General features: G+C 41.7%; 1 protein-coding gene across 1 annotated transcript in view; it reads left to right on the top strand.

Moving 5' to 3' along the window:
- LOC144212930 (vacuolar protein sorting-associated protein 11 homolog) overlaps nucleotides 1–25945 on the top strand; it is a 42088-nt gene that overhangs the window by 7363 nt on the left and 8780 nt on the right. Inside the window, exons 6-11 of the mRNA XM_077741125.1 lie at nucleotides 898–1099; nucleotides 1219–1370; nucleotides 6433–6619; nucleotides 6768–6911; nucleotides 13157–13354; nucleotides 22569–22730. Of these exons, the coding sequence (XP_077597251.1) occupies nucleotides 898–1099; nucleotides 1219–1370; nucleotides 6433–6619; nucleotides 6768–6911; nucleotides 13157–13354; nucleotides 22569–22730 (1045 nt within the window). The remainder of the gene's footprint in view (nucleotides 1–897; nucleotides 1100–1218; nucleotides 1371–6432; nucleotides 6620–6767; nucleotides 6912–13156; nucleotides 13355–22568; nucleotides 22731–25945) is intronic.

The raw sequence follows: 25945 nt of genomic DNA, 5'->3' as shown, positions 1-25945 counted from the left end.
AGTGGCTTCATAAGAAGCATTTCACGGTCCTGGAGTGGCCTTGCCAGCCTCCAGATCTCAACCCCATAGAAAATCTGTGAAGGGGGGGTTGAAAGTCTGTGTTGCCCAACGACAACCCCAAAACATCACTGCTCCAGAGATCTGCATGGAGGGAGGGGCCAAAATACCAGCAACAGTGTGTGAAAATCTTGAGTTACAGAAAATGTTTGGCCTCCGTTATTGCCAATAAAGAGTACAAAATGTTGCGATGAACTTTTGGAATTGACTAGATACTCTTTTTATTATTATTATTTTTACTATTTTCCACCATGATTAGCAAGTAAATACATTAAAAACCGAACAATTTGATTTTGAGTTTTTTTTCCACATTCTGTCTCTCATGGTTCAGGTTTACCCATGTTGACAATTACAGGCCTCTCTAAACTTTTCAAGTAGGATAACCTGCACAATTGGTGGGTGACTAAATACTTATTTCCCCCACTGTATTTAAGACAGGAGTGGGCAAACTATTGTACAAAGATAAGATGGGTGTGGGTTTTCACTACAACCCATAAAGAGGACACCTTTTCACCAATCAGGTGTCCTACAAGTGCAATCAGCGGACTGGAGTCAGGTTCTTCTGGTTGTCTGCAGAAATATCACTGGTTAAAAAAGTATCTGTGCTAAAGCGATTGGAACAAAAACCTGCACGTACAGCGGCCCTCGAGGAACAGTTTTCCCACCCCTGATTTAAAATATTGTTTTCTATGAATTAAAATGGCTGTGCTTAAAACTATTTTGTTCCTTTTTATTTTATTTTATATGTATTCATTTGTATTATAATATAGTTTTGTTATATACCATCTTGATTACTTCCATGAAAAAATAACTTATATAAGTTTGTCAATGATTAAACAGGACAAGGTTTGGCAGCAGTGAAAGCTGTCCATCAGATAAGCAGCTACTGACCATCTATGACTTGGACAATAAGTTCATCGCCTACAGTGCTTTGTTTCAAGATGTCATTGATGTGGTAGCAGAATGGGGCTCTTTCTTTGTTCTCACTAGAGATGGAAAAATGTATATTATCCAAGAGAAGGACACACAGACCAAGCTTGAAGTAAGTCATGGATACCTAAAACTCGTCAATACCTAGACAATGTAGTGCTTATTTTAAAAGTATCAGAATCATCATTTATTATTTGCCTCACTGCTGATTTTTTAACTATTCTGTTAAAGATGCTGTTTAAGAAGAACTTGTTTGTGATGGCCATAAACTTGGCTAAAAGCCAGCATCTAGATAGTGATGGATTATCAGAGATCTTCAGGCAGTATGGTGATCACCTTTACCTTAAGGGAGACCATGATGGTGCCATTCAGCAATATATTCGGTAATTAAATCATGTCTGACTTGGGTGACTTGGGTAAAAAAGAGCTTTACTCTGAAATTATTTATAAGAAATATCGTAAGGAAAAAATACAACATTTGTCGGGTTATGCTCCAGTATTTTAAATTTTAATATATAGTCCCTATAGCCTATATTGCTTCCTATAGCCTATATTGCTTATTTATTTTTTACTCTTCACTGTTTTATTCACTGTCACCGACTTGTAGATTTGGACAAAGAGGCATTTTGTAATCCGTTTTTTTAAAATGTCGGCCTTCATTCCTCCTGTTGGCCTGTTAGCATATACAGTGGGGCAAATAAGTGTTTAGTCAACTACCAATCGTGCAAATTCTCCAACTTGAAAAGATTAGAGAGGCCTGTAGTTGTCAAAATGGGTGAACCTCAGCATGAGAGACAGAATGTGGAAAAAAACCCAGAGAAAATCACAGTTAGATTTTTAAAGAATTTATTTGAAAATCATGGTAGAAAAGTATTTGGTCAATACCATAAATTAATCTCAATACTTTATGTACCCTTTATTGGCAATAATGCAGGCCAAACTTTTTATGTAACTCTTAACAAGCTTTTCACACACTTGCTGGTATTTTGGCCCATCCCCCAGGCAGATCTCCTCCAGAGCAGTGATGTTTTGGGGCTGTTGTTGGGCAACACAGACTTTCAATTCCCTCCACAGATCTTCTATGGGGTTGAGATCTGGGGACTGGCTAGGCCACTCCTGGACATTGAAATGCTTCTTACGAAGCCACTCCTTTGTTGCCCTGGCTGTGTGTTTGGGATCATTTTCATTCTGAAAGACCCAGCCACGTCTCATCTTCAAAGTCCTTGCTGATGAAAGAGATTTTCACTCAAAATCTCTCGATAAATTAGCCCCATTCATTCGTTCCTTTACACAGATCAGTCGTCCTGATGCCTTTGAAAAAAAAAACAGCCCAAAAGCATGATGTTTCCACCCCCATAATCCACGGTGGGTATGGTGTTCTTCGGATGCAATTCAGTATTCTTTCTATACCAAACACAATAACCTGTGTTTTTGCCAAAAAGTTCTATTTTGGTTTCATCTGACCATAACACATTCTCCCACTCCTCTTCTGGATCATCCAAATGCTCGCTACTGAACCGCAGATGGGCCTGGATGTGTACTGGCTTCAGCATGGAGACCTGTCTGGCGGTGCAGGATTTGAGTCCCTGGCGGCGGATTGTGTTACTGATAGTAGCCTTTGTTACTGTGGTCCCAGCTCTCTGTTGGTTCCCTCGTGTGGTTCTGAGATTTTTGCTCGCCGTTCTTGTATGGAGCCCCAGTTCGAAGGAGATTTTCAGTGGTCCTGTATGTCTTCCATTTTCTAATAATTGCTTCCTCAGTTGATTTCTCTACACCAAGCATTTTACGTATTGCGATTCAGTCTTCCCAGCCTGGTACAGGTCTATAATTTTGTCTCTGGTGTCCTTTCGGCAGCTCTTTGGTTTTGGTCATAGTGGAGTTTGGAGTCTGACAGAGTGAGGTTTTGGACAGGTGTCTTTTATATCGTTAATGGGACAACAGTACTCCTGAAATGGGGTCGACGGAGGTGGGGATGACTGTAGGTGGGCGAAAAAATATTTGCTTAGCCATCAATTGTGTGACTACTATTACAAAAAAGAGAGTGCTGTAATTTTCATCAAGGGTATAACTCAACCATGAAAGATAAAATGAAAAATGAAAAGCCACAAATCTTATTTAAAAAAAAAAAATATATATATATATATATATATATATATATATATATATATATATATATATATATATATATATATGTGTGTGTGTGTTAATTACAGTATAATTAATAAAATAATCAACTTCAAACAATACACGAATCTGTAAACTTATTCCGTAAAAAGCTCTGTTAGCTTTTACTCACCTGTTCGAACTCGTAATCAGTGTAAAATTAGATATTGGCCCAAAATAGACGATCCTGATTAAGTCGAACCTCTTTTTTTCAAGACTCAAGTTTAAAAAAAAAACTTTTTGAACACCAAATTCAAAGTATACATCTGAAACAAATGATTTACAACAATATATTTAAGAGAAAAAGCAAGTCGTGTTGCCTCATTCAAATCATGCAAAACCTGTTTATCACATCATAATTTTCATCAAAACTTTCAATATACAAATTAGGTGCAATCAAATTTGTAAAAAAATGGCCTCTGGAGTTTGAAATGTGAATTAACTAATAAATTAACAGAATTGCAATTACTGCGTTTTCCATAAAAGTTTTCAGCATTCGCTTCAGATATATCTGGCGCCAATTTGTGTTGTGATTTATAATGTCTAGACACCAAATATAAGACGACCAACACTTTTTCAGTCTTATTTCAATGCAAAAAGCACCATCTTCAATTTGGGCCAAAAATAGTGTCATAGAATGAAGGAATCATTCAGAAGTGTAATACAGTGGTACCTCGACTTCCGATCGTAATCCGTTCCAAGACTGTGATCGTCTGACAAGCATTTCGTAACTCAAGCGGACGTTTCCCATTGGAATGAATTGAAAACAAATTAATTTGTTCCAACCCTCTGAAAAAACACCAAAAACAGGATATTGGATTGGAAAATAGGTTTTATTTCTTCTAATTTGCCATATATTGACAAAGTAATAAATAATGAGTGGTTCAATAGTAATAAAATGTGTTTAATAGATGTAAAATTAGATGCATTTGGCATAGGGGAGAGACAATAACACACACGGAGGTGGAGGCTGTTTGGGGGGACTTTATCCACGGCAACAATGCATTGCACAGAACAAACATTTAAATTAACTTGGATAACCATATACAGACACTCAACTTTTAATGTAATTTCACACAGCTGAATTCTAATTTTGATTTAATCTTTTTTTTTACCTTAGTTCTACGACTTGACCCCACCCGGCCGTTTTGCCTGAGTCTTCAAAACGAACGCATCAAGCGTTGTTAGGAACTTGCCTCCCCTTCGAAATGTTTCACAAATGACGCACACAAATATCACAATACGCGTAATCCAAAACCCTTATTAGCGCGCCACATCACTTGTAGGTCTCTTGAAGGCACGCATGTTCTCAGCATTGTACACTAGTAACGGCTTAATTTTACAGTGACCGCTCGCATTAGCACACAACGCTAGCGTTAAGCGGTCCTTCATGGGTTTGTGTCCCGGTAGTGCCTTCTCCTCTGCCAGGATGAATGTCCGCCTGGGCATCTTTTTCCAAAAAAGATCAGTTTCATCGCAGTTGAAAACTTGCTGGGGGATGTAACTTTCCTCGGCGATAATCAAGGCAAATGTCTTGATGCGTCATTCTACTTAAGGATGGTGGAAATGGTTGACGTATTCCTCTCGTATTGCCTAGCGAGCTCAGTAACACGTTACCCACTTTATTTTTCAAATATTTCGCGTTTTGTGTCCATTGTCAACGCCTTTTCTATGCAGAACTCTGCCGATCCACAGTAATATTGTTTACCTGTAAATGTACCCAACGTGGGGGAAAAAGCTGGCGGGTGGGGAAATACAAAGTCCGCCCAGTGGTCGTCGAAATATTTTATACATGAAAGAGATGCAAAAAAGACAGTGCCATGGCCCCCTGGCTTGGTCGCATCACGAAATTTTTAACGTATCGCGGCCGAATTATTCGATCGAAATTTTCGAAGAATGTCGTATGGCGAAGCAGTCGTATCACAAGGTTCGACTGTAGTATGTACACATTTGGCTGAAAGGAGCTCCATCTGTACACCACTAGTCTTCCCAGCCGAGTGCCGGTTTATAATTCATTTCTTGATTCTTTGATCTTGGGTTTTCGTCATAGTGGAGATTGGAATTTGACTGTCTTAGGTTTTGAACATGTCTTTTTTTTTGTGGCGCTGTATGTAAAGCTGCACCCGGTTAAAAAGACAGCGGCGGAGATGTTCTCATATTTAGCACCGCACAGTGCTTCAGATATTATGTAAATATTTTTTAGTCACTTTTGCACATTTACAACAATATGTATTTACTTTACAATTATGGAGCTCAACTTTTTTCATTAAATAACACATGCTCTCCTCCGGCTTTTATTTTGTTAATTCCGGGCTTTGGTCTTTTGAATTAGGATTTTAGCTAAATAATTACCGTATTTTCTCACATACGCTGTATTTGTCGCAAAAAGTGATGACCGAATCAAGGGTACGGCTTATGTGAGCACAAATTAGACTTGACATGCTAGAAACTGCAAGGTAACAAAGACGAAACGCCACAACGCATTGAGTTCGATACAGTATTTTACGTCCTTCGGCTGGCTATCCGGTTGGCTAACTAGTCGTTCGGCTAACTCTACGTTCGTCCAGATGCACCCTCAGCGAGTTGGGGCTCGGCCAGACGTAAGTCGGCTAAACGTCTTTAGGCAACTCGACCGGCCACGGTGTGTCCAATATCCTCAAGGAGCTGGACGTGTCCTCCTGCCTAACAGTACGTACCCAGACCCTTTAGTATTTGGATTGTCTTAGGGTCAAATTAAACCAAAGTAGGACTTTTTCACGTTTGGAGGAGAAAGAATGCAGAGTTGTAGCCAAAGAAACCTCAGGGTTTGGGATGTTTTTCCTTCAGTGATCAGTCTGGATTAATTTTAGATTCATTGCTGGATGTTTCGTAATGCAAATGATCCCATAGATCATTGTCATTTTTAAAGGTTCAGTCAATGGACAAACTGCTCTGTACGAAGCATATCAATGTCTTGGAGTAGCTCGTCAATCTCTAGATCTCAACTCCATGGAAAATCTTTGGAGGGATTTGAAAATCTATGTTGCCCACCACGCAGCCCCAAAACACTACTCTAGAGATCTGCATGAGGGAAGGACTAAAATATTCTTCTTAAATTCCTTGCTTATTTGTATTTATTCATTCTTATTTTTCCCCATACTCATATGTTTAATTTTTATTATTGTTTGTGTTAATATAAATGCTAAAGGCCCAAATGGCATGCCACCATCATCATGTTTAATTTTCATTGTTTCTCTTCATTGAAATATTTTTATATTATAAACATTTTCATGTTTCCCCCAGCACCATTGGGAAACTTGAGCCATCATATGTCATTAGAAAATTTCTCGATGCACAGAGGATCCATAACCTGACAGCCTATCTACAAGCATTGCATCGGCAGTCATTGGCCAATGCAGACCATACCACACTGCTGCTCAACTGTTATACAAAGCTGAAAGACAGTTTGAAGCTGGAAGAATTTATTAAGGTGACTTGAAGAGATGTAATTCCTTAAGATATAATAATAAATAAGATCTTCATCTGATGTGCATTTTAATGTTGCACCAAATAAAAATGAAACAACTTGTACTGTACATTTATCATTACTGTTTTCCCATGTTCTGTATTTTCAATAGAGCAGTGAAAGTGAGGTTCACTTTGATGTTGAGATTGCCATTAAAGTTCTTCGTCAGGCCGGGTACCACAGGCATGCGGTTTTCTTGGCAGAGAAACACATGCACCATGATTGGTATTTAAAGATTCAACTGGAAGATCTCAAGGTAAAAGAAAAATTCTGTGATGCTCTGACATCAGAAAGCGCTTCATTAAAGGGAGGTGCAGGCAGGGGGAGATTTTATTATTTTGCAGAAATGTATTTGCAGGCAATGCCATAAGGCCTTGATAAATGTCTTTCTTGAGCATTGGGGCATGAAAGGGGGCTATCAAACATTTTCTATGTTCAGACTAAATGATATTTTTAAGCAGTTTTGGTGGAACCAGCTCCAAAACTCTTTACGTCTCCATTTAAACTTGTACAGTCCTTTATTTAAGGGGTCATGGAAAAGGGATCTTACCTTCTCAAGCTTTTTTTCCCAAAGCCTACACAACATTTCTTCTCCACGAATAAGTACTTGTGAGGATGTGTGCAAGGAGTACAGTATCCCCTTGACACTCAGATTAAATTAAATGTATCCAACTTTAGGTTCATTCGAAACAATCTAACTCCTGAGTCAGCAAAACTGTATTTTGACACAACGATCGTATCACACATGACTTACTGGCTAAGAGGTTGGCCATCGGCATGCAAGACTACACTAAAACCAAGTGAAACCGTTGATAAGCAAGTTCTGAAAGTATAAGACAGGAAACCAAAAACTTACCATCACTGTCTGTTATTAAAAAAACCACAAATGCCTGAATTGGGACAATACTGTTGAACATGCTGATGCCAGCATAGTTTACAAAATCTCCCATCACAAATCTCCGCCACTACAAGAATTAATATAAAATTTCCAACAGATGAACAAGAGCTGGCTCTAGAGGTGGCTGTGTAGTTACCTTCAGAAAGATTGCATTCAGCCAAAGCATCTTCTCTGTTCGTGCCTCACATACCTGTAACTCAATTCCAATTACCATACGTGAACTCCATTCTCTAGAGGTGACTGTGTAGTTACTCTAGAGGTGACTGTAGTTACCTCCAGAAAGATTGCTTTCAGCCAAAGCACCTTCTCTTTCCGTGTCTCACATACCCGTAACTCAATTCCAATTACCATTTATGAACTCCCTTCTTCGAACCTCTTCGCCAATCAGCTTAAAGCAGGGGTGGGCAAAATATTCCAGAAAGTGCATTAGTGGCTGCAGGTTTTCATTCCAACCCATAAAGAGGATACCTTTTCACCAATCTGGTGTCCTACAAGTGCAATCAGTGGATTGCACTCAGGTGCTTCCTTGTTTTCTGCAGAAATCTCATTGGGCAAACTGTCTGTGCTGGATCGGTTGGAAGAAAATCCTGCCCCCACAACGTCCCTTGAGACGCGATAATCAAAAAACTTATAAATAGGATCCAACACTATTCTACCATACATATTTTTCGTATACATATGTATTATCATGAAGTGTACCGTATTTACTCACAGATAAACCCCCACGTGTATAAGCCACACTTACAACTGCTTTAAATTGTTGAATTTTAAAATTTCTCACATAAGCCGCCCCCTGATTCACAATTTTCACCTCCATATTCATGGTTTTAATAGGAAGTACAAATGTGTTACTTGGAAGGGAACTTGGAAAGAAAAATCATCGCATGTGGTATTTCTGAAATACTGAATGACTCAAAAGCACATTATTAGGGTCAATATTATAAGAAAGTTAATATTGGATTGGATTGGATAACTTTATTCATCCCGTATTCGGGAAATCTCATTGTCACAGTAGCAAGAGGGTGAGAATACAGATACAGGAAAGGCATTTTGGACATAAATAGATAGGTAATAAGCAAGTTAGTAGATAAATAAATAAGCGTGTTGCTGAAATGTATGTATATGTGTGTATATATAAAGATAGAGATACAGATAGAGATACACACACACACACATGGTAGTGAGGTCTCTAAACTGAGAATGAATGCATGCGTGACAATAATTGCAAAATGAAGTAACAGATAAGGAAATGCATTTACTTTTTGGGGGGTTTTGTAACTTGGATCTTTTTCGTATCTTGTCACTCTGTAGCATATAAAATATTTCGTTACCTGAAAAATTCATACATAGAGACATTCATAAGTGGAGACTGCATGTTTTTGTGGCTATACAGAAATAGAAGTACAAAAGTACAATTATCACGGAGTGTATTTATTAAATTTTACAGCTATTAGCTATTAGTGTCACTTGACTAATGCGCTCGTAACTGTCCTCGGACGTTTGGTCGCCAGTCTTTTGGTCCCCGTTGGTCGCCAGTCTTTTGGTCCCCGTTGGTCGCCGCTCTTTTGGTCTCTGTTGGGGTTAGGGTTAGGCCGTTCAAAGCGGCTGCTTGTTGCAATAGCTCCCTAAACCCTCACTCGAATTCTGTGTTTGTACAGCTTTTTTTACGGATTTTTATCCTTTATTTTATGTTTTTATTGTCTCTTAAGACTTTAGTTGTTACTTCACTTTATATATTATATTCGATACTTTAATGTTTTGGGACTTTACTTTCAAGACTCTACTCCAAGACTCAAGCTGTGCGAGAGGCAGTCTTTGATCTACTAGTTTAGTCCATCTTTTCAAATTCAAATTTCAAAATTTTGGAGACTATTTTGACCCACCCAGCCATGCCTACGCTGCTTTACACGAAGGATCAACTGTTAGCGCTACGCAACACCGGGATTCCCCTGGACTTGGACCTCCCCGCTGAGTTAAAGAGGAAGAGAAGAGGATGCAGAGCCGGACGAAAATGTCAGGAGAAAAAGCGACGCTTCAGACCCAGCATTCCATCTATTATTATGGGGAACGTAAGATCTCTCCCCAACAAAATGGAAGAGCTAACGGCGCTGACCAAACAACAAGGACAATATCGGAGCGCCTGCATTATCTGCTTCACGGAGACCTGGCTGGATGAGCGAATACCAGACTCTCTCATCTCCTTGGATGGCTTTCAGCTGGTGAAGGCGGACAGAGACGCTGAGGAGAGCGGTAGGAAGAAAGGTGGGGGACTAGCTGTCTTTATTAACAGTAAATGGTGCAGTCCTGGGCATATTACTGTGAAGGAGCAATTTTGCACTCGAGAAATCGAGCTAGTAGCTGTTAGCATCAGGCCGTTTTACATCCCCCGGGAGTTCTCGCACGTCATCATAATAACTGTGTATATACCTCCTTCGGCCGATGCAGCAGTGGCTCGTGAGCTGCTCCACACTACTCTGTCCCGCTACAGACGTCACACCCCCAGTCTCTCCTTCTTATCTCCGGTGATTTTAACCATGCTCCCTTGACTTCAACTCTCCCCACCTTCACTCAGTATGTGAAGTGCTGCACTAGGGAACAAAAAACTCTGGACCTGCTGTATGCCAACACAAAGGAGGCATACAGCTCAGCCCCCCTTCCCCCACTGGGCCGCTCAGACCACAACCTGGTCCATCTGATCCCCACCTACATCCCTACGGTGAGGAAAATAAAACCTACCACGAGGATCATACAAAGATGGACCGAGGAGACCAGCATGGTACTGAGGGACTGTTTTGAGACAACCGACTGGGAGGTGCTGTGCAAACCACATGGGGAAGACATCGACAGCTTGACCCACTGCATCACAGATTACATTAACTTCTGTGTGGAGAACATCGTACCCTCCAAGAAGGTCCGTTGTTACTCCAACAATAAGCCGTGGGTCACCAGGGATCTAAGGGCCCTCCTGAACAAGAAGAAGAGGGCTTTTAGGTCTGGGGAGAAGGAGAGTCTCAAAACCATCCAGAAGGAGCTGAAGAGAGAGATAAGGAGGGGAAAGACCAGCTACAGGAGGAGGCTAGAGAAGCAACTCCAAAGAGGCAACACCAAAGAGGTCTGGAGGAGCTTGAGGACCATCTCGAGCCACGGAGGCAACAGTGGGAGAGGCCCGGAGTCCGGAGACGGGGAGTGGGCCAATGAACTGAATCAGTTCTTTAACAGATTCAGTCCTGCCCCCGCTCCCCTGACCCCCCAGACCAGAAGCAACTCTACCCCCTCGTTCTCCTCTTCCTCCTCCTCTTCCTCCTCCTCTTCCACCAGTCTCTGCATCACTGTCGATCAGGTGACAAAACAACTAAAGAAGATCGAGGCTAGGAAGGCTACCGGTCCGGACGGCCTCAGCTCCAGACTACTGAGAGAGTGTGCGGATCAACTTGGCACAGTGATTCTGCATATTTTCAACCTCAGCCTCAGTCTGCAGAAGGTCCCCACCTTGTGGAAAACTTCCTGCGTGGTCCCAGTCCCAAAGACTGCGAACCCCAGGGAGCCAAACCACTTCAGGCCGGTAGCACTAACCTCTCACCTGATCAAGACACTGGAGAGGATCATCCTCAACCACCTGAGCCCCCTGATGAATGCAGAGCTGGACCCTCTGCAGTTTGCCTATCGTCCAGGCATTGGTGTGGAAGATGCTACAACCTACCTGATGCACAGGTCTCTTTCACACCTGGAGAACTCGGGAAGCACGGTGAGAATGATGTTTTTTGACCTCTCTAGTGCATTCAACACCATTCAGCCGGTCCTTCTGAGAGGGAAACTGGAGGTGGCTGGAGTAAGGAACCACCTAGCTGCATGGATCATCAACTTCCTCACCAACAGACCACAATATGTGAGACTCCAGGACTGTACGTCTGATGTGGTAACTTGCAGCACGGGGGCCCCACAAGGCACAGTGCTTTCCCCACTCCTCTTCTCCCTCTACACGTCAGACTTTAAACATAATACAGACACCTGCCACCTCCAGAAATTCTCCGATGACACCGCCATTGTTGGACGAGTGACTGACGGGAACGACCTGGAGTACAGGGGAGTCATCACAGCCTTTGTCGACTGGTGTAGGCAAAACCAACTGCACATCAACACCAGTAAGACAAAGGAAATGGTCGTTGACTTTCGGAGGACACCTCAACAGACCACTCAGGTGAACATCCAGGGTAAAGACATTGAAATCGTGGAGAACTTGAAGTACCTGGGTGTTCACCTCAACAGCAAACTAGACTGGTCCACAAACATAGATGCCCTGTACAGAAGGGGCCAGAGCCGCCTCTACCTGTTGAGGAGCCTACGGTCCTTTGGTGTGTGCAGGTCACTGTTGAGGACCTTCTATGACACTGTGGTGGCATCTACTGTGTTTTATGCAGTGGTCTGTTGGGGAAGTGGGAGCACGGAGTGGGACAGGAACAGTCTGAACAAGCTGATCAGGAGGGCCAGCTCTGTTCTGGGCTGTCCTTTGGACTCTGTGGAGGAAGTGGGAGAGCGGAGGATGCTGACCAGGATGAGGTCCATCATGGACAGCACCTCCCACCCCCTGCACGAGTCGGTGGAGTCCCTTCGAAGCTCCTTTAGCAGTAGACTGTGGTACCCTCACTGCAGGAAGGAGCGCTTCCGCAGATCCTTCCTCCCATCAGCTGTCAGGCTCTTTAACTTAAAAAAGGCTGTGGGTTAGGACCTCCTGAATTCGGATACAGTATAGATGTGCTTCTATATATATGTATGTGTATATATATATATATATATATATATATATATATATATATATATATATATATATATATATATATATATATATATATATATATCAGCAACACAGACCTATTTATATATTTATTCATGAATTTATTTATTAACTTACTATTAAGTACCTATTTGTGTATAATGCCTTTCCTATTCCTGCATCCCCACCTTCTTCCTACTGCAACAAAGAAATTTCCCGATTACGGGATGAATAAAGTTATCCAATCCAATGTACTTGGATATTAAATCCTAACCCTAACTCTAATCCTAAACCTAACCCAAACCTTAACCCTAACCCTCACGGCGACCAAAAGACCGGCGACCACCGGGGATCAAAAGGGCGGCGGCCAAAGGGGCGGCGGCCAAAGGGGCGGCGGCCAAAAGACCGGCGGCCAAAAGACCGGCGGCCAAAAGACCGGCGACCAAACGTACGGTTACGGCTCATAACGTAACATAAACTTTAAATTTAACTGAAATGAACTTGGCTTCTTCTAAACACATTTAAAAAAAGGTTTTAACATTACCTTACACTAAATTTAAACCTTGTGTCATAACCAAAGCAGAGAGATTCACGTGTTCTGCGGCTTTCGGGCCGAACTTTCTGCTTCCTATGGATTGATGAGCCACCTCAGTCACGCGTATACATAATACCGTTGTCTTTTGCTTATTTCGTGCTTAATATCTATTGTCATTCCTTTTCTTCGCACTACCCTTCATTGCACCGGATTGCTTTGGATCCATTGTGTTTCCCTTAATTTCGGCACTGACTAATGCAATTTTTTTTTTTAAAAATACTTTCTCCTCAAACCCAGAACTATGAGGAAGGGTTGCGCTACATTGGACGCCTTCCTTTTGAACAAGCTGAAAGCAACATGAAGCGTTATGGCAAGACTTTAATACATCATATTCCTGAAGGTACAACACTGCTTTTAAAGGGTTTATGCACCAACTATCATCCGAGTGGCGACACTGCTGGAACTGACAGTCACTTCGAGAAGAACCTGCTTAAGGTTGGTGATAAGATAACTTTATAATGTATAACAACTAAATAACAACTAAAGAGATCAAATGCCTCATATGGAAGATACACTATTATTCTTTTTTTTTTTGCTAAGCTAGCCAATTTTTTGCTTTCCAGGAAAAGTCACTTTTGTTCATGAATTATATTTATTAATAGATTATTTCCATTGATTTAAAATTTGAATTTTGCTTAAAAACGCTAACTTTTTAGCAATTACAGCATTGTAGATTTTTGCACTCTAGCTGTTGTTTTCATATGGTCATATGTAAAAAAAAAAAAAAAAATCACCCCAAAAGTGGTTGTTAGGAACTGGGTTGGCTTGATGGGGACTGTCACAGTGGGGCAAATAAGTATTTAGTCAACCACCAATTGCGCAAGTTGTCCTACCTCGAAAAGATTAGAGAGGGCTGTAATTGTCAATATGGGTAAACCTCAACCATGAGAGACAGAATATGATAAAAACAAAATCACATTTATTGAATTTTAAAGAAATTATTTGCAAATCATAGTTGAAAATAAGTTGATGGATTTTTATCAATCACAAAGCTGGCTATAATAAAATTGGTGATGCTACTCCACAAAGTGTGCTTTTCCTAGTAAACACATAAATAATTAATTTTAAAAAGTCACATCTGGGCACGGTAATGCTCAAATTTTGCACAGTCCAAGATATTGCAATGTTATTGCACAGAAGGGATTGTGTGTTGTGCTAATGGAATTTCAGAGCCCTGATGGCTGTAAACATGAATCGGACGTCTACCGCCGTCAATACCAGCCAATGGGTTAAATGAGTGCTGAGTACTCTGCACCTCACAGTCAACATGAATTGGACGTCTACCGTCGTCATTGTCAGCCGATGGGTTAAATGAGTGCTCTATAAGGGTTAAATATAATAATTCAGTGTATCAGAGGCTTTACGTGGATGTTCTGATCTAACCACTTTAACATAGGCTACTTTACTGCCACTCACAGACAGGCTTTTAAACCATCGACATCCGGGTTACTCGGTAATACGTAATGCCCATCAGGTGGCGATGGTTTCGCCCACCGTTATTGTATCAATATATTACACTCCTCCTTAAATTATAAAGTCCCCCTTAAGAATTTCCCCTTACTTCAAAAATTGTAACTAACTTATTACTGCTAACCCCATAATTTGACCCAATATTTCCATCTTTGACATTTCCATCTCAGGAACTCTTTTTCACATTTTTGGTAGGAACCGGAACTATTTTATTCCAGGAACAAAGTTCCAACTGATTGATCACAAGTTCAGTCACTTTGGAGGTGCTCTTACTCTTCTGGGTACTTGCCCCCAAACACCTCTGGGGAACTGACCGCTCGGTGGTCCGGTGTTACCGTTTTGTCACAGGCCACTGAGCCGGGTGAAGGTGTTACCGGTCGGTGTCTCTTAAGCCTCCATATGTTTCAAAGGTGTCTCTTCCAGTGAGTAAGGGCTACCACCTACTGCTTTAGGTGTGCCTTTCCTCTCCACATCTGCATGAACCTGTATTTGTTCGTGACATCCAGCTGCTCATCTGGAAACTGCAATGTCTCTGGTCTAGATGGTTGGTTGTACAGCAGGTGGTATATGTGGACTGTGCGTTGGCTCACTCCATTCCACACCATATAGGTGACTGGTCCGAGCCTCTTTTCCACTATTCCTCTGTTTTATTCCGTTGCTCAGCAGGAAGGTTTTGTACTCCTGTGACATGAATTAAGGACCGTTGTCGAAAAAAATCTCCACAGGAAGACCATAAGACGAAAAGATGTTCCGCAACACCTCAATTACTTTGGCTGCGGTGGCTGTTGCCATGGCGATGACCTCAAGCCATTTGGAATGACTGTCCAATACTACTAAAAAAATGTGCGATCTTTTGCGGCAAAGTCAACATGTATTCGTTGCCAAACTCTAATGGGCCACTGCCAGTAGTGTAGAGGTGCTGCTGCTGGTAGCTTCTTCACACTTGGACAGGCCTCACATTGTTGCACAGTATATTCTATATCACTGTCCAGCTGCGGCCACCACAAGTAGCTTCTGGCCAAGGCCTTCATCCTGCGTCCTCCCGGGTGTCCTTGTTAAAGATCCTGCAGTAGTCGCTCTCGGTGTGCTGGTGGAATGATAACTCCGATTTCCCATAATATGCATCCTTGTTCCGCAGACAGTTCATTTTCCCGGGAAAAGTATGGGTTAAGTCTCTCGTCCTGGTTATGACTGGGCCATCCAGACCACTTTGTCCAGTACTTTACACAGGACTGGGTCCTTGAGAGTGCTCTTTGCAATCTCCGTTGCCTGCACGGGAAGCTCATCCACTACTGCAAAATAGAAGATGCTGTTTTCCTCCGCTGTTATCCTTCCCCTTCCCCGGCAGTATAGATAAGGCATCTGCATTGGCGTTTTCCGCCGACGTTCAGTACTCGATGTTGTAATCGTACTCGATATTGTAATCGTAAGCCATCAGTCTCAGAGCCCAACGCTGCATTCGCAGAGCAGCTAAAGTGGGGATTCCCGACTTCGGTCCCAAAATGGCCAGAAGTGGCTTGTGGGCAGTTATTAAACTGAACTTCCGGCCATATAGGTATTTATGAAATTTGGTCACGCCAAAAAATTATGGCCAAAGACTCTCTTGCTGGCTGTTTTGTCTTTCTGCCTCCGTCAATGTACGTGAAAACGCGATTGGTTTCTCCTCTCCATCTTCCATAATCTGAGACATGATTGCCCCTATTACATAAGGGGATGCATCTGATGCTAGTCTCAGGGGTTTCTTGGTGTCATGATTTAAATTGTTCTTTCACTTCCTTGAATGCTGCTGCACATTCAACTGTCCATTTCCACTCAACTTCCTTCCTTAGCAGTTGATGTAGCGGCTGCAGCAGTGTCGACAGATCCTTCATGAACCGACCATTATAGTTCAATAGTCCTAGAAAAGACCGCAGCTCTGACATTTGTAAGCCGGGGTGCATTAATGATGGCTGTAATTTTCGTCTCGGTGGGGTGCAATCCCTCATATATCAGATGCCCCAGGTATTCCACTTTCTCCCGCATGATTTCACATTTGGCTCTATTCACTCTCACCCCGTAGCTTTCCAGACGGCTCAGTACCTCCTCCAGATTTCTCAATTGCTCAGCTCTTGTTTTCCCTGTGACCAATATGTCATCCAAGAAACAGGTCCAAACCATGGAGGATCTGGTCACATTCTGAAATATAGAAGGTGCACTGGATACTCCGAATGGACATCTACGGTACACATAAAGTCCTTTGTGAATATTTATCGTTAAATACTTTTCTGAGTCTTGTTCCAACTCCAGCTGTTGGTAAGCGTGTGAGAAGTCTAATTTGCTGAAAAGAGTGCCCCCAACTCGGGTGACAAAACGGTCTTCAACATTTGGTAGGGGATAGGTCTCTTCTTCCACACTCTGATTCACTGTGAACTTATAGTCCACACAGATATGAAATGACTTGTCTGCTTTGGGCACTACCACTATGGGCACAGCCTACTGACTACGTTCTTTCCTTGAGGTAATGCCCGCTTTTTCTAGGCGATTTAACTCATTCTCCACTGAATTCTTTAGTGCATTAGGTACTGGCCTGGCCTTCCTGAAGATCGGTTTGGTATTTGGTTTTACTGTAATGTTGGCCTTAAAATCACGAATCGTGCCTAGCTCTTCAGAAAACATCGCCTTGTGTCTCCGCAACACTGCCTCTACATCTGAATTGTCACATCCCATCGCTGGTCTAATTGCGAAGATGCTTGCCCAGTCTAGTTTGAAATTTTTGAGCCAGTTGCAGCCACGGAGGGCTGGTCTTACGATTACCAGTGGTAGATCACCACTCTGATTCCCATAGTCTACCTTCACAGTTACTTGTCCCATCAAAGGAATGTTCTTCCCGGAAAAGGTCGCCAGCTGCACTTAGCTTACTTTTAATGGTCGATGCGATTGATGCCTCCTATATATTCTTTCAGAAACAAGTGTTACAGCATCTCCTGTGTCGAGCTGCATTTCTAGAGGAGTTCGTTCTAATTTTAACTGTACTGTTATTTCCTTCTTCCAGTTTCCAACTATATTTGCCGGATACACGGCATTCAAGGGATATGACCCCACAAATTCATCATCAACATTTCCTGTTGTCTCACTTATATCTTCAATTACATGCTGTGTGTCCTTGCCTATATTTTGTTTTACACATCCTTGCAATGTGCCCTACTTTGGAACACTTGTAGCATAACTCTGTTTTAAATCGGTACACTTAAGCTTCGTGATTGCTACCGCCACATCGGTAACGGGGTTAGTAAGTTTCTGCTCTCTGTGGTCTGAAATTTCCACTTGTGGCTTTACCCTTCCATTCGCTTTGGTTGGTATTTCCATGCACCGTTGCTCGTTTTCTCCTTGTCGATCCTATTCACTGTGCCAGGTCCTTCCATTTTGCTTGCGAACTCCGATGTATTTCTTGATGCCATTTCCATCCATAGTGACAGTCCGCATGTTTTTTTAAATGTCAGATCTTGTTCTGCAAATAACCTTCTCTGGATAGCCTCCACTCTCAATCCACTCACGAATCCGTCTCTCTGTGCTTCATCTAAATGAGTACCAAATTCGCAGTGGGTGGACAACTACTTTAATGCCACAACATAATCTGACTCGTTTTTCTTTTGATTCCTTTTTTGAAATTTGAATCGCTCCACGATCACCAGCGGTTTCGGGTTGTAATGGGATGATAATTGTTTGCTTAATATCTCATACGTGAGGCTACCTGGCTTCTCTGGAATGCAGAGTTTTTTTAGCAGATCGTAAGCTTTGGCACCTATCATCGCCAGGAAAACGTTGGCTTGCTTACCGTCCTCCACCTCGTTTACAACCATCCATTGCTCAAACCTCTCCACGTAGGACTCGAAGTCTTCTTTACCTTCTTTGTACTCACCGAGATTTCCAATGAACTTGGCCATGGTGCCCCGACGCCGTTACCTTGACAACTCTTGCTAATACTAATTGGCAAAGTTCCGTTACCTCCGTGTAACGCCTTAGTTCCGCGTACCGAAACTGGTAATGCCTACTGGCTTGAAAGGGATCCCATCCTCCTCACCACTGTAATAACTTTGCAGTATAGACGACGGAGCCAACTTGCATGCGTGCCGGAGGCTAGTTTATTGACACCCACAGACGGGCTTTTAAACCATCAACATTTGGTTTACTCGCTAATACGTAATGCCCATCAGGTGGCGATGGTTACACCCACCGTTATTGTATCAATATATTACAGTAAGTGTGTTCACTAGTATCTTCAAGTATTGTTCTCTAAGCCCTCAAGTCTGTATTTTAATAAGTCTTCTAGTGTTTTTTTCTCACGTACCAAGAGCGTATGTGTACAAATATAAGAATATAAATTAAGGCCAGCACATTGCACTACATACTAGTATTTAGAAATATGTCCAGCGCGTGGCAGTAAATTTCGAGATGGCCACTGTAAAGTAACATGATTGTCAATATTATTGTAATTTATTTTAACAATTTGTAAGTTTTTTACAGCTTTAATGAAAACACCATCTGTGAATTTGGTTTGTCTTTTTAATGAAATAATTTTTAGAATAGCAGCTTATTGAAAGTGTTTAATATTAAAAAGCAAGTAAAATGATTATCTTTGTACAGGCTCTTGACTAATTCATTTGAACCATGTTTATTTACTTCCAAATGGGGATTCCTGAACAAGAAGAAGAGGGCTTTTAGGTCCGGGGAGAAATAAAGTCTGAAAGTGGTCCCAAAAGAGCTGAAGATAGAGCAAAGGAAGGGAAAGACCATATACACGAGGAAGCTAGAGAACCAACACCAAAGAGGTCTGGAGGAGCTTAAGGACCATTTCGGGCCATGGAGGCAACAGTGAGGGACCTGGAGTCTGGAGACAGGGAGTGGGCCAATAAACTGAATCCGTTCTTTAACAGATTCCATCCTGCCCCTTCTCCCCTGACCCCCCGACCAGAAGCAACCCCCCCCCCCCTTCTCCTCTCCCTTTTCCACCGGTCTCTGCATTACTGTCGATCAGGTGATAAAACAGCTAACGAAGATCGAGGCAAGGAAGGCTACCGGTCCAGACGGCCTCAGCTCCAGACTACTGAGAGAGTGTGCGGATCAGTTTGGCAAAGTGATTCTACACATTTTCAACCTCAGCCTCAGTCTGCAGAAGGTCCCCACCTTGTGAAAAACTTCCAGTGTGGTCCCATTTCCAAAGACTGCAAACTTTTGGGAGCCAAACCACTTCAGGCCAGTGGCATTAACCTCTCACCTGATCAAGACATTGGAGAGAATCATCCTCAATGACCTAGAGTACAGGAGAGTCATCACGGCCTTTGTTGACTGGTGTAGGCAAAATGACTCCTATATCAACTCCAGTAAGACAAAGGAAATGGTCATCGATTTTCGGAGGTATCACCAACACACCACTCAGGTGAACATCCAGGGTACAGACATTGAAATCGTGGAGAATTTTAAGTACCTGGGTGTTCACCTCAACAATAAAATATATATATATATATATCAAGGCAATTCGCGTCCGGACAGTCAGAACACGTTTAACGACGGTGAGATGGCGACGCCCTGAGCGTGCAATGATTTTTTTTCTTGAATTTAATTCATAGACATCAAAATACATTTTGTTTAGCCTTTGTGACCTTTCAGTTTCACACATGTCAAGTTTAATATATGCACATAAAAAGTACTCTGGATTCTGGTCCACAAACATAAATGCACTGTATAAAAGGGGCCAGAGTCACTTCTACCTACTGAGGAGTTTATAGTCTTTTGGAGTGTGCAGGACACTGCTGAGGACTTTCTACGACACTGTGGTGGCATCTACAGTGTTTTATGCAGTGGTCTGTTGAGGATGCGGGATCAATACGGGATGGATAGTTATCCAATCCAACATAAAGCCAAATCTACAATGGACATTTCGTAAATAAAAGTATCCAAGTGGCCATGTGAAAGTCCAGGCCATAATCCAATCGAGAATTTGAGGTTGAAGGTTCAATCCCAGGTTGGTCCTTACTGGGTGTAGTTTGCATCTTCTTCCCGGGCTTGTGTGGCTTTTCTATGGGTACTCCGGTTTCCTCCCACATCGCAAAATTAACATGCAGAATGGGCTGGTGGAACTCTCAAAATTGCTCATAGATATGAGTGTGTTTGTGAATTGTTGTCCATCTTGAATAGCTGGCCAAGAATTCAAGATGACCACCACCTTGTGCCTGTAGTTATTTGGGATTAGCTTCAGCACCCTGTGCGACCCTTGTAAGTGGTTCAGAAAATGAATCAATTAATATTGGCTGTTCGGATTAAAAGGATTGATCCCGATTTACGTCAAACTGCCAAATTCAATCAATACTTTTTGCCATCACCCTGGCCTAAATGATATTGATTTAACCCAAAGATATATGAACACAAAGGCGTTGTATGTAAATCAATAAAAAATAAATCACCATCTTCCACATCAGGGTGGCGGCATTCTGTGAGTATGCTGGGTTTTGATATGTCACCACTCCTAGCTCACTCACCTGTTCAATGTGTGTGACCGGTATCGGTCCGCGGATGGGTGTTTGGGGAGCAATCGTCTAAAGAACTAAGTTTAAAATTGAATAAACATTATTTTATAACCTTATCATAATGTCTTCACCATTTTCTATCATATTTTCAACTAATTTTATGATCAAAAATTTGACTTTACTTTGTAAACAAAATTGTCAGAGTTTTGAAAACTTATGAAAGGTATTCTTATTTTTTGGTGTAGAATATTATAGTATTATATATTATAATCCATTCTTTATCTTTATTATAATCCATTACTTTTTATGTGCATAAATTAAACTTGACATGCATGAAACTGCAAGGTCACAAAGACTAAACAAATTTTATTTTGATGTCTATGAATTAAATTCAAGAAAAAAAAAACATTGCTCGCTCAGGGCGTCGCCATCTCACCGTAGTTAAACGTGCTCTGACTGTCCGGACGCAAATTGCCATGATACATTTGTTTGTAGTGTTTACCATGTCAGCACATCCCCAATAGTTGTTGGGGCTGATTGAAGGTCCTGTGGTCAATTATTAAAATGTCAGCTTTAATACCTGCGTAATGTGTACTCGTGCTATTGTTGCACCCAGAGACTTGGTGAACACCAGACCGCTACGGACACACTTCCTGGTTGTACTGCTCACATGACTTCGTTTTTGAATTTGTCTACGTGCAGGCAACACCCTTTCCGAACACAGAAAGAAACACAATTCCGCATTGATTTTTTTTCTTTTTATTTCTTGTTTGAAAGTGATAATTATTGCAGTTATATGAACCATTGAAAGAATTGAGATATTTCTACTTTAGATTTAATAAGGCTACTGTCGGGTTTAAAACCATATACATTCAATAACTTCCGATCAGAGGTAGCACACGCAGAGTCGGCTTGATGAGATTTTCAAAGACTTCAGCTGAGGGAGGGGTCAGAGTAGCCAGCGCTGGGAGATGTGTCCATCTCCCTGCCTGACCAGTTGGAATCCCTACCTACCTCCAACAGTTGATCTAGTTATGTTAACAAAGGGTCATGTGACCTAGGTACAAACTTAAGGCGGGAAGAGGTGAACAAAGAAATGGGCGTGTCTTGGTATATGACGTGCCCCTAACTCATAGGTGTCATGAAGGAAATTTCCACTAGGCTATCCATAATTCTATCCTAGTGACTATACAGCATAAAAGTATAAAGAATACATTCTATACTCCATAGCTACCACAACATCTTAAACTTCTGCTCAGAATATTGTAATTCAAGTTGTCGTCTAGAGAGACTTATTTCATTTTTCAAATTGAATAATTTGATATTTTGGATTTACAAGGACAGGCATATTAACTTGTTTGTGACCCAAATAATGTGCAATCCAGCAGACGATTCTTTCGGTTGATTCAGTATTTTAGAAATACCACGTGCGATGATTTTTCTCTTCAAAGTAACATATTTGTTCTCCATATTAAAACCATGAATATTAAGGTGAGAATTGTGAATCAGGGGGCATCTTATATGAATGAAATCATAAAATTCAACAATTTTAATGCAATTTTAAGAGTACGGTTTATATGCGAGACAATACAAAAGTCATTTGGTTGACCCAGATATTTGAAATTGTGTGTGTCTACATTTTGTTATGTCTTCATCCATATGTATTTTTATTTTAGGCCAATTCTGAGGAATTTATTCCAATATTTGCCAATAATCCCCGGGAGCTCAAAGCCTACTTGGAGCACATGATTGAGGTGGATCCCAATTCTCCACAGGGTGTTTATGATACACTCCTTGAGCTGCGATTTCAAGACTGGGCACATGAACAGCACCCTGAGGTCTGAACAACATGAAGTGTCTAATGTTATAAGTTATTTTTTATTGACATTACAGTAATACCTTGACATACGAGTGCCCCAATATTTGAGAACTTTGAGATATGAGAGACTTTCCGAGCAAATATTTTCCTTGAGAAACGAGACAAATTTGAGACAAGAGTATACGAGACAGCCTGGTGGCCGAGTCGGTGAGAGGCTACTTAGGAAAATAGCGTACTGTCTTACGATATATACGTGATATATACGAGCACTAGGCGTACAGGTTGCATTTTTTTACGTGTTGTCTTGCATAACCCAGTGCAGAAATAAGGGAAAAACAACGGGATCTAAGCAAGCCGGTGCAATGAAGCATTGTGAGAAGTAAAGTATTGACGCTCGAACAGCGTGCACAATTGGACAGCAGTGGGACAGGAACAAAAACCCCTTTCATTGAACATCTCAGCATCTTTTATGCAGTACAGTGAAGGACATCCGCCGCCCTTCGCAATCGTGTTTATTTAGTGGCGCTGCATTCAGCCCAACACCCCCTTGTCGCGACATGAGACTTCTCATGAGTCAATATAGTAGCCCACCCATGAAAGTTTATCTAGAAAATATTGACTAATACCCCCCCCCCCCCCCCATTTTGCAGAGCAGCTCGTTTATATATTATATATTTTCCACCTTGATATCTGATCGATTGATTACATCTTGGTGGCCAGCCGATCGAAATCACAAGACGGCCAAACATTCACGCTCACACTCACAGACAGGGCTAATTTAGAGTGTTAAACTAGCCTCGCAAGCATATTTTGGTTTGTGGGAGGAAACTGTTACCTGGATAAAACCCACAAATTCTTAGGGGGCACCATGCATACCCCCACACCATATAAGGTTGGAACCTAATTCAATGGTCGATAATGCAAATTTTCCATTACAAGTGGAGACTGCCATCCCCATGAAAGGCAAAACTATTCCCAAAAGAAATACTTAATTAATGTATTAGATCTTTCAGACACACAGAAATTTGGATTGGATAACTTTATTCATCCCGTATTTGGGAAAATTTCATTGTGACAGTAGTAAGAAAAGGCATTATGAGTTAGACAGTACAGTCGCAAAGGCTGCTGAACAACAAAGCAAACGCAGAAAGTACAAAGCAAATCAAAGTAAATGGGATCATTAAGAATTGTTATGATCGCGCTGCGTTGTCGTGGCGCGCTCGGGAAGGGAGTTAAACCTAGTCGCGGGGAACAGGAAGGGAATTGAGGCTAGGAGCTTCAAAGCAAGATCCTTAATAACTCATAAGGGATATTTACAGAACAACAAGGACTTAGAAACCGGTAGTGATACCAAACCGGAAACAGGAGAACGAGAGGAGAAAGGGAGCGGGGCTGCAATAGCTATTGAACCCACGCCGTGACATGCAGGAACATGCTGGAATAGTGCAGGAGTATACGCGAGCATTCTTGACGCATGCAGGAAGGATCCGACAATGGTACTAGGACTCATTGATTTTTAAATACCAAACAGGAAGTAATCTGCAGATTGACCGCAGCTGCTCTTCCCTGGCTTGTCCCAAGGAGGGACAAAAATTACCAAATCAAATTATTAAGGCAGAAAAAGCAGCAAAAACAAAACCAAGCAAGGGTGGATCGAGCTACCGCCACCGGCTGCCACTTGAACGGCGTCATTTTGGTTGCGGTAGCAAAAACGGATACAGACTCAAAAGATGTAAAGTTGGACAAAAACTGGAACCACACAGGAAGTTTTCCACAAGATTGGGAACTTCTGCAGACTGTGACCGAGGTAGAGAATATGCAGTCACTCTTCCAAGCTCATCCGCACAGTTCCTCAGTAGTCTGGAGCTGAAGACAGCAGTAGCAGAGTTGAGCCCCTCGACTCCTTTGCAGGTAAGCGCCGACAGCGCTTCCATCTTATCCCATGATGGAATGGTTGGTCAGAAGGGTTGCCTCTTCCCCCGGCACTTTTGTCCAGCTCCGAATCCCCCGGCGGCACCGAGGTGTTGCTCCTTCTGCTGCGTATTGCAACAGCTAGTCCCATGTGTGTGACAGCGTAAGCATGGCTGAATGTTTCCAAAAAAGAAGTGGCCGAAAGAAGCCAGGCTAACAGAACAAGGAAAGTTGTAAAAACCTTAAAGTAAAAAATATATAGTACAAAGTAAAGTAAAACAAAGTATTAAGAAATATTAAAATGTAATTAAAAAAAGATAGAAGGGCTGTAAAACACCAAAAGCATAAGTGTGCAGAACTAGTGCCACTTGCTCCCGCGTGAACGGCGGCATCCTGTTTTTTTTTTTTTTTTTTTGGAAGTCCAATTTCAGCCCCTAGTCGCCACAGTCAGTGAGCATGAGTGACTGCCATATGTCAGTGGCCATGATTAACCCTTTGTTTGCCAATATATAATACAATATAATGGGCAAAATTGTGACACATTGAAAACACCCCACCAGTTTCTGTCTCTCTCTCTGTCTCTTGCACGCTCTCTTGCAGGCTCTCTCAGGCTCTCTCGCACGAGCTCTCGCGCACTCTGTCTTCCGCACTCTTGCAGACTCTATTTTGTATGAAAGATGTGAGGAAACACAAAATTGAGAGATGATTATAAGCAAATGATTAACTTATGTCTTAAAATAAATAAAGCGTGTGAAAATGTGCCCTGTACCAATGAAATATCTCCCGCCGTCGTAGATGTAAAACCTGAGGTGCGCCAGATGGCGGCCAGAGTCCGTTCTACCAAGGCCAAAACCGTCCATTTTTTAGACTGTTATTTGTTCCCTGTGTTGTGTGTATGAAAATGTGCCATGTTACATTTGTAGGGTTTTATTACTCAATAAGGAAAATTCTAAATAAAATAATGTTTAAGAAAATGCATTTACTTTTTACTTTCGTAACTTGGATCTTTTTTTTGTATCTCGAGTCATACATTTGCATATAAAAAGAATTGTAACCTGAAACTTTCGTACCTAGCGAGATTTGTAATTAGAGGTATCACTGTACGAGTAAAAGTTGGCCGAGACGTGAGACTGCTTATAACAGCTCAATGTTTTTCTCATCACATCACATCTCCCTCGTGTAAATATATTTACAAGCACTGGGCGGAGCATTGCATTTCTTCCGTGATTTTTTTTCTGCTTTAAGTGCAAAATTAACAATGGGTCCAGCGAGCAGATATAATGAAGGGTAGTGCGAAGAAAAGACGTATAATGACAATCAATA

This window comes from Stigmatopora nigra, chromosome 19, assembly GCF_051989575.1.
Source record: "Stigmatopora nigra isolate UIUO_SnigA chromosome 19, RoL_Snig_1.1, whole genome shotgun sequence".
In the NCBI taxonomy this organism is placed as follows: domain Eukaryota; kingdom Metazoa; phylum Chordata; class Actinopteri; order Syngnathiformes; family Syngnathidae; genus Stigmatopora; species Stigmatopora nigra.
The sequence above is the reverse complement of the archived record's forward strand: the minus strand, read 5'-3'. Positions and strand labels throughout refer to the sequence as shown.